General features: G+C 35.8%; 1 protein-coding gene across 13 annotated transcripts in view; it reads left to right on the forward strand.

Moving 5' to 3' along the window:
* The window catches only part of ST3GAL3 (ST3 beta-galactoside alpha-2,3-sialyltransferase 3), a 201,869-nt gene that overhangs the window by 61,892 nt on the left and 125,991 nt on the right, over positions 1-13,986 (forward strand). For all 13 annotated transcript variants that reach the window (XM_026665724.2, XM_087960112.1, XM_087960114.1 and 10 more), the window contains one exon: positions 2,871-2,913. In XM_026665724.2, coding sequence (XP_026521509.2) covers positions 2,871-2,913 — 43 coding nt within the window. The remainder of the gene's footprint in view (positions 1-2,870; positions 2,914-13,986) is intronic.

The following is a 13,986-nucleotide window of genomic DNA, read 5'->3' on the forward strand; positions in this document are numbered from 1 at the left end:
GTGAAAAACGGTCCTAAATCATTCTTTTCAGTGCTGTTGTAACTTCGAACGATCACTAAATGAAACTGTTGTAAGTTGAGGACTACCTGAATACAGATATTCAGGGGTATCCTGGGTATCAAAAAGCAAGCGTCTTTTCTTCCTTTACTGTGGGTAGAAGTGAGTGGCTTCTCAGGAACGAATGTTGTCAGGCTGGCATTGAGGCTGCTACGTTGATTTGTTGGCTTAACTTATGTATACAGAGCTTCAAAATTATTCTTGAAAAGTGTCATTGTTTTTGTGGCTTATCCTTTGAGGAATGCACCTGGGAGAAGATTTAGTTTTCTTCTCTCTGCATAAATATATGGATGCAGCTGGAATATGTGAAGTGGACAGATTACCCATATATCTACTCTTTCTCTTCTGTTGACTCTTTGGGTGGTCTGTTGGGAACACAGCAATAAGTCTAAGCATTTTTCACTTAGTTGTCCAGCAGCTAGGTTGATTCTAGATGCTCAGAGGAAAACACCATAATTATGCCAGTGTTTAGTTTGGCACAAAGAATGTATAGTTTATTGAGCTCATGATGCTTAGCTGTTAGCCTCTGTGTTTCTATTGTACATTTATTATTATATTATTATCAGTGATTGTGAGCTTTTTTGAGTTACTTTCCTACAAAGTTGAATAATGTTGAATATATTACCTCTTTTTACCTAAGGGCTGATATAATTTCTGAAATGGAAGGGTTTTTTTCTTTCAAAAGATGAAGTTTTGCTTCATTCACTACCAAATCAGTGAATTGCCACACTATTTTCCCTTAATTCAGTTATCTGTAAAAGTTTGTGCTAGCTGCGATAATGGAATTGTAGTCTACAAATACAAGTAGTAAATTGGAAAAGCCTTTGCTGTTTACATGATAAGCTCTACTAGTTTACTTTCATTTGGGTTTGTTCTATCGTGTGTTTCTTTCACACATTATTTGGCTAAAATTCTTCCTTGGTCAGCAACTATTCTGGAATAACAAATTTAGACTATTTAAGCTTTGGGTTCCCTTAAGTTTAGCCTCAAGTAAAGCAACAATTCTTCAACTGATGACAATCACAACCTATCTTTTCCCATTGTTTCAATTAATTTGTTTTTATTAAAGTTTTACAAGTGAAGATAACAATTATTATACATTAATATAAAGTGAGAAAGATAAAAATTATTATATATAAATATAAAGTGAGGAAGAGCAGCATAGTGGCCTAATGGTGAAAACGCTCATCTCCCTTTCTGAAAGTTGAGTGTTTAATCCTACATAGTAGCAGATGTTTCTCTTTTAGGGCACAAAGAAAAAAAATCTGCTGCTAACTTCATATAGGCGATTGAAAGGGCATCCATGCAATAAACGCTCAGCTCCACCCAGTTTATAAATAAATCTTCCATCTCCAGAAGTTGTAAATGCTGTAACACTGGAAGTTTTTAAGAAAAGATTGGACAACCATTTGTCTGAAATGGTATAGTTTCCTGCCTGAGCAGGGGATTGGACTAGATAGAAGACCTGTAAAGTCCCTTCCAACTCTCCTCTCCTCCTCCCTCTCCCCCCACTCTCTTGTGAGTATCAGGAACAAAGAAAAAGAATGAATAAAAGAAAGCTAAAAGCACAAGAAATAAAGAAAAATGGAAAAGATAAACAAGATAGAGTGGTCAATAGAGTGGTCAATGTCTGGAATACTCTACCCGACTCTGTAGTTTCTTCCCCAAACCCCAAAAACTTTAACCTTAGACTGTCTACTATTGACCTCACCCCTTTCCTAAGAGGTCTGTAGGGGCGTGCATAAGCGCACCAACGTGCCTACCGTCCCTGTCCTATTGTTTCTCTTATTCTTTTATTTTTCTTATATGTAACCATTTCATGTATTCACAACTATGTATACATTTATACTTATTATCTTGTAAACAATTGGCAAATCAAATAAATAAATAAATAAATAAATAAATAAATAAATAAATAAGATACAAAGAAGTAGCTTCTCGTTTTTACAACAGTTAGAACTACAACTCTTTTTTCTATAATCAATGCTGTCTAATCATCAAAACCATAAATCATTTGTTTTGGATTGGTGCTGGAATTTATTTGAAAGTTGAGTTTGGAAAGTTAATGAGGAAATATAAATACAGTATAGTCTATCAAATATCCATCAACACTTAAAGACATGAAAAATAAACAGCCGAACTTCTTCCATTTATGTGTGTCCAGAATTCAATTTAAAATATTTGTTAAACTCTGCCATTTGGAACACAATGAAATACTGTCAGTAAACTTGTTGTATCCTTTCTAAGTAGAAAAATAATGTTTTCATACTTCTGCTTTATTATTGAATAATATCCATTCCCTCAAAACCCTTTTTAGGAAGACTTGCAGTATATTCTTGAGGAAACATATTTTGTAGTTTTGATTATTTTAAAATTATCTTTTACCCTATAATTATAGTAGGAATTGCAAAATATGTTGTCACACAATGAAGAGAACTATTAAGATATACATTATAGAGTATTTCAGTGTAGATAATGTGTTTCTTACCCTCAGAAACTTTAAGATGTGTGGACTTCAAAAATTCTGGAATTTCCAGGCATATATCCCGAAAATTGCTGGGGTTGAGAGCACTCTTCTAGATTAAGTTGATGATGGTATATTTAAAAAACAGGAAGTTTTTATTTTAGGGATTCAGTAATGGAATTTACAGAACTCTATCATTGATTAATTAATTCCCCCCACATACACACTTTATTAACAATGCTGTCATTTCCAGTTTAGAAATGCTTATATCATTCATGAAAGGCTCTAATTCTCTGATGGAAAACTGATGGGTCTACTAAATTCCATGAAATGTGCTTTTGTCTTTCAGAATATGACAAACTGGGATTTCTTCTGAAGTTGGATTCCAAACTGTGAGTAGAATGATGAAAGGACTTTATTTTGATCTGGCATTATCAGTTTCTTTTGGAGACAAAATACATTTTGGTCCTGACTTTCAAACCATATTATTACAATATTATGCCAATCAGGAGTGTTATTCAATAGCCACAGGTAAAATTTATTATAAAAATAGTGGCTTCTTAATATGATTTTAATGTTTGTCAGCAAAAAAGATTCAGAACCATCAAGAACATCATGTGAGAATTTTCATCATAGTCCATTTCAGACTACTGAAATTAAGAAATAAAGTCAATTTAATTAAATAGAACCTTACTGGGTGAGCTTATATTAATTTCAAACCCGTGCATACTTAGGGATTTTCTTAACATCAGTGTACAGGGAAAATAAGGTAATCTATCCACATATTGCATTACCCTGATTTGTGAACTATAGTGATCATGTTCATGCATCACCCTAAGACAGAACTACATTGTAACTTACTGGCGATGAATTAATATAATCTATTATGCATACATTATAACATTTATACATTTATAAATAAATTATTTTGTAGACAAAGTATTCCTGATGTCATATTGCTAAATCCTTTACTACATGATATTTGCCTGACCCTCACAGTTACAGGTTTTCACTGTTAGATAAAATCAGGGTTCTGTGCATTGATTTACAGGTAGCCCTAGCTTACAGCAGTTTTGTTCAGTGACCTTTTGAAATTACTGCGGTGCTGAATAAAGAGTCTTATAACCAGGGGTAGGATTCAAATTTTTTAACAACCGGTTCTGTGGGTGTGGCTTAGTTAGTGGGCGTGGCTTGGTGGTCACGTGACTGGGTGGGCATGGCTTGGTGGTCATGTTATTGGCTTGGCGTGGCAAACTCAATATCACTCACATCGAGACATGCATCTCCTCACCTGGCCTTTCATGACTGTGGGGATGCTGCAACAGTCATAAGTGTTAAAAACGGTCATAAGTCACTTTTTTCAGTGCCATTGTAACTTTGAATGGTCACTCCACACAAGCAAAGTGCCAGCAAAGGAGGGGGAAAAAAACTCAAGAGAAGTTCCTAAGACAGGAAGTCTAGTTCTGCCAAGAATGTAATAAGGGTTAACAGAGAGGCAGTTTCTGTAAGCAACACCAGAATGTTTCCTTCCTGCTTTCCTTACAGGATTAGGCCCATAATTTCTTCTAACAACTGAGCTGCTTAGAATGTTAACAACTGATTCTAGCGAATAGGTACAAATTGGTAGAATCCCACCCCTGCTTATAACCCATGCCCGAAGTTACAGCTGTCGCAGTAGCTTTGGAAGTTTTGTAAGTGTGGGCTGACTGCCGATGAATTTTGATAATGTGACAGCAGGGATACTGCAATGGTGGTAACTTTTAGTAGCCATTTTGAGTGATCGTAATAAAATAGAAAATGCAGGGTAGAATTATTTGAAGTAATTTGAAAATAATTTCAGAGATGATGAAACAAAGGTGATTGTTCTTGTGTAGTTGAAGCCTCACTCTTTTTTTTAAATGTGCATCTCATATGAACAGAGCAGTAAGACGTTTATCAAATGGTTGTGGTTTTCATCTTGAATTTTTAAAACTCCTCTAAGCACCCTAAATATACCATGGGAAAAAGCAAAAGTAATAAGGACATACTAAGTAGCTGAAAAAAATGAAAAGATAGATACAAGAGAAAAGGCAGAATTAAACCTGCTCAAGCAATTTCTGAATGTTATTATATTTCCTAAGTTGTAAGTCTATGTCCTACATTCAAGGCAGTGTGCCATAGTGGCTACATTGCAACTATCGGCATGATATTGGGCATAATATTATGCTGTCTTTGTTACCACATTTCAGGCACTATTAATAGATAGCATACGGATAAAGTAATTATGAAATGAAGACTAGATTGGAATAAATAATGGAGAATGATGAACTTCAGAAAAATTAACTGTATTACTCCCCAGCAGCAACAAAGAAACTGTGGTATTGTGAGCTTTGCTGGTTTGAGGCTGCCTTTCTCATCTCAGGTTATTCAGAACCTCCGGGGCCTGGGGGCTGGATGCATCACGCACTGGCCACCCCCACCCCCGGTTTAGTGAAGGGGAAAAGTCGTGATAAGTCATGTGACAACAACACAATGCCATGAGTTTGACACCCCTGCTCTAGGGTAAAAAGGTTAACAAAAGCTGTATGCTTGTGATTTAAGATGCCACTGTTGTACATTTCCATTCTTGATTTAGTCATTCATTCTATTATATTAATGTTCTTCAATAATCACTATTACATTAGTGTCCTTCAGTGGTTTTCATATCATTTTTAATGAACATATCCTCTTTTCAGGTCTCATTATTCAAGTCTAGTGAAATATCAAGGCTAGGAGCCAGACTTTGATGTATAGAGTGTTCAACTTGAGCTTCGCTCCGGATGACTCTTGTTTGTTGGCAACAACTTGGAAGTGGATTTGGGAGGATTTCTTCTCAGATTCCACTTTGACTGCAGCCTTGAGATTTTTCATCCCAATGCCAGGGGTGGGATTCTACAGGTTCACACCTATTCTCTAGAACTGGTTGTTAACATTCTAAGCAGTTCGGAGAACCAGTTGTTAGAAGAAATTACTGGCCTAATCCTGTAAGGAAGGCAGGAAGGAAACATTCTGTTGTTGCTTACAGAAATTGCCTCTCTGTTAACCCTTATTACATTCTTGGCAGGACTAGACTTCCTGTCTCAGGAACTTCTCTGGAGTTTTTTTTCCTCCTTTGCTAGTACTTTGCTTGTGTGGAGTGACCATTCAAAGTTACAATGGCACTGAAAAAAGTGACTTATGACTGTTTTTCACACTTACGGCTGTTGCAGCATCCCCACAGTCATGAGAGGCCAGGCGATGAGATGCATGCCTCAATGTGAGTGATGTTGAGTTGGCCACACCCAGCCAGTCACATGACCACCAACCCATGCCCATCAACTAAGCCATGCCCACACAACCAGTTGTTAAAAAATTTGAATCCCACCCCTGCCCAATGCCCACTGTTTAGTTTTTTCAAGATAACTCAGAGTCAGTTATGGGTTCCCACCTTCTATAGTCATACACAGTATTGTGACACAATCTTTTTGCTTGAAGACTTTATTTGGGCTTGTGAAATATTTTGAGAAGACATATGCAGAAAGGAATGGGACATAGAAGGCAAAATGCATGCAATGTTCAACCAAACTCCCAGTTTCTCTCTCCCTACAACTTATTGTGTTTCAATCTGGCAAATACATCTCAAAGCTCTGAAGTAAAGAATAAATAAAGTAAATCCCACATCAAAGATAAGATAAGATAAATTTATTGTCATTGTGCTCAGGAACCTGAGAACAACGAAATAAGGTGCTCTTTCGCAACATACAACTAAACAACACCAAAAGATGTATGCAAATAACAATATAAAACAAATTAAAACAAATAACAATTTAAAAACTGTACAACCAGGATATATATATGTTAAGACCACCAGATTCATAACTCTGCATTTAACCTGATCACAGCACTTGGGTAAAAGCTATGTTGAAATCAAACATTTTTGTCTTCTGATATAGAAGTGGAAAGACTTGAATAATCCCTTTTAAGCAATGGCCTACTTGGGAGGTGAGGACAATCTACTCTGAGGGCAAGCAATAGGGGGACTGCTGCCAAAGATGACAAAGTGGCTGCAACAATCTTTCCATCAACGCAGCACAATAGCAATGAAGGGAAGAGAATGTGCTTTCAAGGCAGTTTGACTTCTGGTAACTGCCGTCTGAAGATTTCTTGGGAAGATTTTTTTCGGAAGTGGTTGGCGCATGTATTCTTTCTATTGCTGAGAGAGAATGATTGGTCCAAAATCATCTAGCTGATTTTGTGCCTATGCAGGACTAAAATTCACAGCCCTCCACCCCAATTTTTTGCCTGGTCCCTTAATCACTACCCTAAATTTGCTCTCTGTAACAGAGAACAGGGTGTTAAATAATTATTTCCTGCAGGCCCCAATATGTTAGGTGTGCAACTGCTTGGAAGAAGGCTGCTGGCATGTTTGGTGCTCCTGTAATTTGCAGTGCAAAATTTAAAGTCGCCTCCAGCAGAGAAACTTTGCTCAAGGTCATAGAAGTGTCTTTGCTTCTAAAGTCATTAATCCTCCTAACGATGGTTCAAAGTGTTATCTCCAGATACGTTTTATACTGAAATAAAACTAGTTTCCACCAGTACAGCTTGCCTGACCGGGTACAACTGAACATCCATTGTTATGAAAGATTTAACTCAAATTATAGTACAGATGTCAGGAATTCTTGATTTAGTTATTTGATAAATGAATATCCTATCAAATGGATTGGGTAGTTTAGAGAAATAGTAAAATTAGCAGTTTATATTGACCTACTTGTAGTATTCATGTTTATTCTGCAAAGTTGGCAAATAAACACATTGTAACAAGTGTAGATAAAAGGACATGTTCTGAACCCTTTCCTAAACAGTAGTAAGGAGGCTAACCCTAATCAATTTTGTGTAGCATAGTCTGCTGATAATATAAAGCATCATCCCATTCTTAAAAATTATATTCGTAGCAATTTTTAAACATTGTTAACAACAAAAAGGAGAATATTTATAAAATAGATAGTTTGGAAAGTTATATACAAGTGTCTTAATAAAACAAGCTGGAATGTTAATTTTATTGATGCTGTTTTGATCTAAGCTTGCCTTGAGGACTGGTTTCATATTAACTTGTAGTATTTTCTTAGTTTGAAGTTTGTTCTTGTTAATATTCCAGTTTGATATCAACATTTCTAAATGCTTGGACATTTAGCCATCTAAAAACTGTTACTTATACAGGTGAACAGTTCTCTAATTAAATTATTCTGATTCATTCAATGAATTGAATAATTAGAGATCAAGGATTTTATATTTGCTTGGAATAAGATATAGATTTTGTTTCATTTTGCATTTATTGGTGATAGAACAACATCTATCCTTAGTGATTTTATATATAATGGTGTGTTTGGCCTATGACCATATATTTTAATAAACTGATAGGAGATTATTATTATTTTATCAATAAATAAAAAATGTCATAAACTATATTGTTTAAACCAAACTTTGACTACCTCATATTCCTTGGCTCATGGCTGGTATTAAGAATTTGACATTTGGCAGTTTATGAGCTTCTTGTGATTTCTGGCTACATTGTTGATGCCCAAGTTTTGTGGAGCTATCAGTCACACACTGGCTGTGTAATCAGACTAGTAGTGAATGCTTGGTATTATTTTAAAGGATTCATAGAAATTGAAAGGAGATGAGAAAAGAGAAAAGGAGGTCAAGACTGTATGAAAGAAAAAAATTAAAAGTGAACACTCTGAAATTGCTGAAGTGCTATCAAATAAGTGGCATTCCTACATGAAATAAAGAGTTGGAATGCTAAAAAAAGGTCAGTTGGAGGATTTCAAAATGTAGATGGCATCTTGAATATAAAGCTTTAATGAACTCAGGGTCTGCTTTGCATGTTGACAGGCAGATTGTAAACTCCACTTCCCCAAACTTCTCTGGATGTTTTGAGCACTGTGTGTAAATTATGGCATTCTATGGCTGTAGATCTATGTCTTGACCCATACTTGGCAATAATTCCTTTACTTCAAGCTGTTGCTGGAAGAGTAGTATCATATCAACAGTCTGGGATTAATCAAACCAATAAATAATTGCAGATGGCAGAATTACTGTAACATGCACTCTAAAGCGCAGAAATGTTTAAGAAGGATCTAGTAAAACACTCATTTTGGGGGGAAGGGACATAAAATAAACTACTGCATTATTAACCTGCAATCTGCACTCAGGTGCTACTTGTACATACAGTCTCTTATAAATAAATATCTATCAGTGTTAGAATATGTTATCAAGCATTTGGGTTCTCTGTGTGTGTGTGTGTGTGTGTGTACACACACACACATGCACACATAGTCCTTGACTTACAACAGTTCATTCAGTGACAGTTCAAAGTTACAACAGCACTGAAAAAAGTGACCTAGGACCATTTTTCACACTGACAACTGTTGCAGTGTCCCCACAGTCACATGATCAAAATTTGGATGCTTGGCAACTGGCTCATATTTATGAATGTTGCAGTGTCCCAGAGACATGTAATAATCTTTTACAACCTTCTTACAACAAAGTCAATGTAGAAGCCAGATTCACTTAACAACTGTGTTATTAATTTAACAATTGCAATGATTCACTTAATAACTGTGATACAAAAGTTCATAAAATGGGGTAAAATTCACTTAACAAATGTTTCACTTAGCAACAAAAATTTTAGCCTCAATTGTGATCGTAAGTCATATGTATAAGTAGAGATATGTATATGTACACACACACACACATACACACACAAACACAGTGTACTTAAAGAGGGTACCGTTGACTTCAGCTCAAGGTATTGATAGTTTGGGTTCCAAAATAAAGTGCCCCAGGTTAAAATACTGAAAATTCAAAATAGGGTGGAAAGTTTCTTGGGAGGAGTAGAATTAGCTGGAGTAGTAGATATACATTTACATCTGAATTCTTTTGTGACAGAAAATTAGGTAGAACATTATAAACAATCTGACATGTAGCCAATGTCAACTTTGAATATGACTGCTTTTAATGTTGCTGATAGATTATTGTGTTCTCTTTATTTGTTTATTGATTATTTGTTTGACACTCTTATCTTTCCATCTAAAATATCAAAGTAATTGATAGCTCAAAACTGAATCTTCACTTTCCCATTTCGCCAACTTTGTTATCTTCACTGGAAATAAGTCCTTATTCCTTCTGATAAATGTATGCATCTAAATCACTACAATGTGCACATACAGAATATCTGTATGTGTGCATCTATATCTTCTAGAAGGCACATTCCAAACTGGGGAAACAGGAATTATCATCGTCATCATGCAATTAACAATTACTCATCAAAACAGAGCATTTATAACTTTGATTTGCCTTTTATAAACCAAACATTCACTCTTTTATATATACAGTATACCACATTTTTCGCACTATAAGACACACTTTCCCCCACAAAAGCTGATTGGTAGTTGGATCGGCCTCCCAGAATATTGCCAATCAGCTGTTCTAGGTGGCGGGGATTGCCATTGCCACCCATTTGCGACCCATTCACTGCCACCTTATTGTCACTGCCCATTCACCGCCGCCCATTCACTGCCGCCCAATTTCCACTGCCTGTTTGCCGCCGAGCAGTGATAGGCGGCAGTGACGATCCCCACCGCTTAGAATATGGGCCGGTATTCCAGGAGGCCGATCCAACTGCCAATCATCTTCTTGGCAGCAAAGGCTCTAGCATTCCTGGTGGCGGCAGCAGCTCAGCTCAGTTGACCGGTGGTGGGTGCAACAGAGCGGAGCCCTGACAAGCCATATGCTGCAATAACGTGCTGAAGTTGACCAGGCTGTTTGCTGTTTGCTGCAAGGGCGCTAGCCAGATGAATACCGGATATATGCTGGAAGGCAGAGGCAGATTTTTTTTCTTGTTTTCTTCCTATAAACCTAATGTGCATCTTATAGTCCGGAGCATCTTATAGTGCAAAAAATATAGTATATATAATACACACACACAATGGACATAAGGCAGCTTCACTGAGAAGAAGAGGAAAAAAAGGGAAGGAACAAAATAGGATAAATATGAAGTAAGGATAGGGCTGTAAAAATACATATCACCATTAAAACTCCAATTTTTGTTTTCTAGATGTTTGCTCTAAAAAAGGGATGAATGACTAAAAAACATTGTTTTTTTTAAATCCAGCAGAGAAAAAGCCCCACTCAAGTTAATGCTAATTTTCATGGTTGCAGCTGTTGTACCTCTCATCACATTCAAGAATCTTCTCAGAGTGCAAGATAATATTTCCTCTTAGTTCACAAATACACTAATGATTTTGTGGGAAAAGCTCATTTTTCTATTAGGCCCATCATAAAATGGGACAGTTAAATCATAATTTTGATTGATTATGTACTATTAAGTTGTTTTCACTTCTAAGGGATGACATAAATAATTTTTCTTTGTGATAATCTGTCCTTAACCTGGTCTTTCAGGTCTTCCAACTTTGTACCCATTGCCAGTGTAACTGAATCCATTCATCTTGGTGCTAGTTGACTTCTTTTTCTTTTTTTTCCATTTTCCCCAGCACTAGAGTCTTTTCCAGAGAGCAAGCTCTTTTCATAATGAGTTGAAATACAGTAATTTCAACCAGGTCACTTATACCTCAAAGTGAGAACTCTAGGTTCATTTGTTCATTGGTTTGGTGTTTTGGCTGATCACGGTGCTTTCACAAGTCTTCTCCAATAACAAAGTTCAAAAGCATCAATGCTCCTCCTAATCTGCTTCTTCGAAGTCTGTAAATCATATTAAAATATAAAATAAAAACTAGTTTAAAAGGTCTGAGTGAAAAAAATGGTTTTAACTTGTTTCTTGAAAATAGAGAGAATGCAGCTTAGGGAGAATAGGGAGAATGCGGCTGTTTTCAGTGAGCAAAAACAATTACAGTATATAATTGTTAAATAATTATTTGTCTATAACACAGTGCATTCTTCTTTAAACAGCCTGGCAACTGGCACCTCATCTAAGGACGGAGACTGCTGAAGTAAAAATAGCAATTCCTAGGCTAGAAAAAGCTCTTATGTACATTTATGACAGCTGCTTCCAAAAACCATTAATAGATATGCTAAGTATTTGTTAATTCAGAAGCAGGGAGAGATAAACCTAGAGTTTAAACTATGGAGTGTCTCTATCTATCTATCTATCTATCTATCTATCTATCTATCTATCTATCTATCTATCTATCTATCTATCTATCTATCTATTGTATGTGGCTGCCAATCTTAAAAACATAATAAGCAAAAGAAAAAGAAAAAAAAGTAAAGCAATCAAACCAAAATTCATTGCCTTATCTGTCCTTCCCCGATGCATCCAACAAAACCATATCCCTGTCTCTTTTGCTGTCTCTGTCCCAGTGCCAATGCCTATACCTATGCCTGCCTTTCTTTGCCATGCTGTGGGCGATTTGGCTTCATTCTTGTCTGCAGTGAAGTTTTGAATCTAGTTGAATCGTGTCTTGGAATCAGCTTCCAAATCTGGCTGGAAATGGAAATCAGAGTTATACATCTAGAGACCTGTGATTTACTGCCAAGCTCTTGTGTAAAGCCCTGACATCATCCCACAACACTTTGCCATTAAATAATATTTGGACTGGAAATACCCAGTTGTATAAGTACATTTCAGATAGACCACTCTTACGGCTGGTATTTTGCACTTCCTGATGTTATGGTGGTAAGAAAAAATAAGTGGTAAAAAAATATGGAAGGGTTACCAGTGAAGGATAATACCTTGACATCAGTGGTAGGATTCATTTTTTTTAAACTTCTGGTTCTGTGGGCGTGGCTTGGGTGTGGCAGGGGAAGGATACTGCAAAATCTCCAGTCAGAAGTGGTATTTGCTGGTTTTCCAAATTACTCAATATTTCCGCTACCGGTTCTCCAGAACTGGTCAGAATCTGCTTGACATCCCCATGAAACTAGAGCACCCAGAGCCAGTACTAAAACTTACCAAATAAAGCTGTTTGATGTGTTTAACATCTTTATTTTTTCCTTTATATCAGACTAGGGAAATTCTAATAAGGGGATTGGTCAACATTCCAATCAGCAAAAGAGCAGATAGAATGTAGGCTTGCACTTGTAAAAGGAAAAAAGGAGGAATGAGATCGAGGTGAGCAAAAATAAAATATAGAAGAGGAAATGCCTGTTAGGTCAAAGTATATGCAGAATAATTCACTTGATATATCCTTATATATGCAGATCTAACAAATTTGCACAGAATGTTCTTTATGGGACAGTCTCAAATTAATGGTGAAGAATCTGCGTTGGAAGAATTAAATATTTTGATTTTTTTTAATAGTTAGAATTTCCCTGCAAATATGCAATTGTTTTAACTGTTCACCAATGTGCAGTTAAGTAATTTTGTCACATCCCATGACTTAAGTCTTCTTCATTTGATAAGAGATTTTGGGTTTAATTTGTGAAAAACAGATCAAGCTGCTATTAAAATATGTTTCATTATTCTATTCTGGATGCATTTACTTATTAATTAATGCTGAAATTTTTATTTTGTCTGCCATATGACTTTGGGTTTCATCAATATATAAATTTAGTGTAAGCTCATGGCATGCATAAACAACCAAAATACTTCTTTTCATCCTTTTATTAATGCCAAAGTAATTTAAATCAGCGTCTGACTTTTCTTTATATTATGGGTTTGTACATAAATACGGCTATATTATTTTCACAGTAGCTTAAATTGGAGGCATTGCATGACAGAAATAGAGGATAAAGATGTTATAAAATGTAGGTTGTGATAACAATGGAAATCTTAACTACTTTTAAATAGGTTGGATATACATCATTTTAATAGTGAGATGAAGTTTATGGATTGTAGACTTATGTTTGACAGAAAGTGGAAAAGATTAATAAAACATACTGTTGGGTGACTTTTGTGCCAGCATGGCAATATGACTGGTAGTGGTAAGGAATTTTAAAAATCCACTGAATTGAGAATAACAATTAATATGAATTAGTATCAGTGATGGCTTGTGTTTTTGTTAAGTCTTGTTTCATTGTTGAAGTACAGTTGTGGGAGGGCAGATCTCTTTCAATATGGTATCACCTAAATGAGCTAGAATTGGAAAATGTGCTGGAATAATGAAATATCTTTAAAGCTACTGCCCAAAATTCTATTCCCCAAAATGTTTGAATGTAATAATCCTAATCCAGGCATAGAACAGGTTTGTTTTGTGGAAGCCAGTGAAGAATGGAGATGAGACATATAAAACCTTGAGTAACTCAAAATGGCCTATTAGACAACATTATTTGGAATTCCTAAATTACACAAAGGTAATATCATCCCAGCGGAGAAATATCTTGTCTGAGATGTAGTAGTATTCAAAATGGTATGTGACATATCATGTGCTTTATCTGTTTTAGGGTGCTAGGAGATAACTAGCGTTCAATTTTTAAAAAGGAAGAAAATGTATAGAGACCATAAATTGACA

The sequence above is a fragment of the Notechis scutatus genome, chromosome 3 (assembly GCF_049901735.1).
Source record: "Notechis scutatus isolate UNSWTSFEM ecotype Mainland chromosome 3, rNotScu1.2, whole genome shotgun sequence".
Taxonomy (NCBI): Eukaryota; Metazoa; Chordata; class Lepidosauria; order Squamata; family Elapidae; genus Notechis; species Notechis scutatus.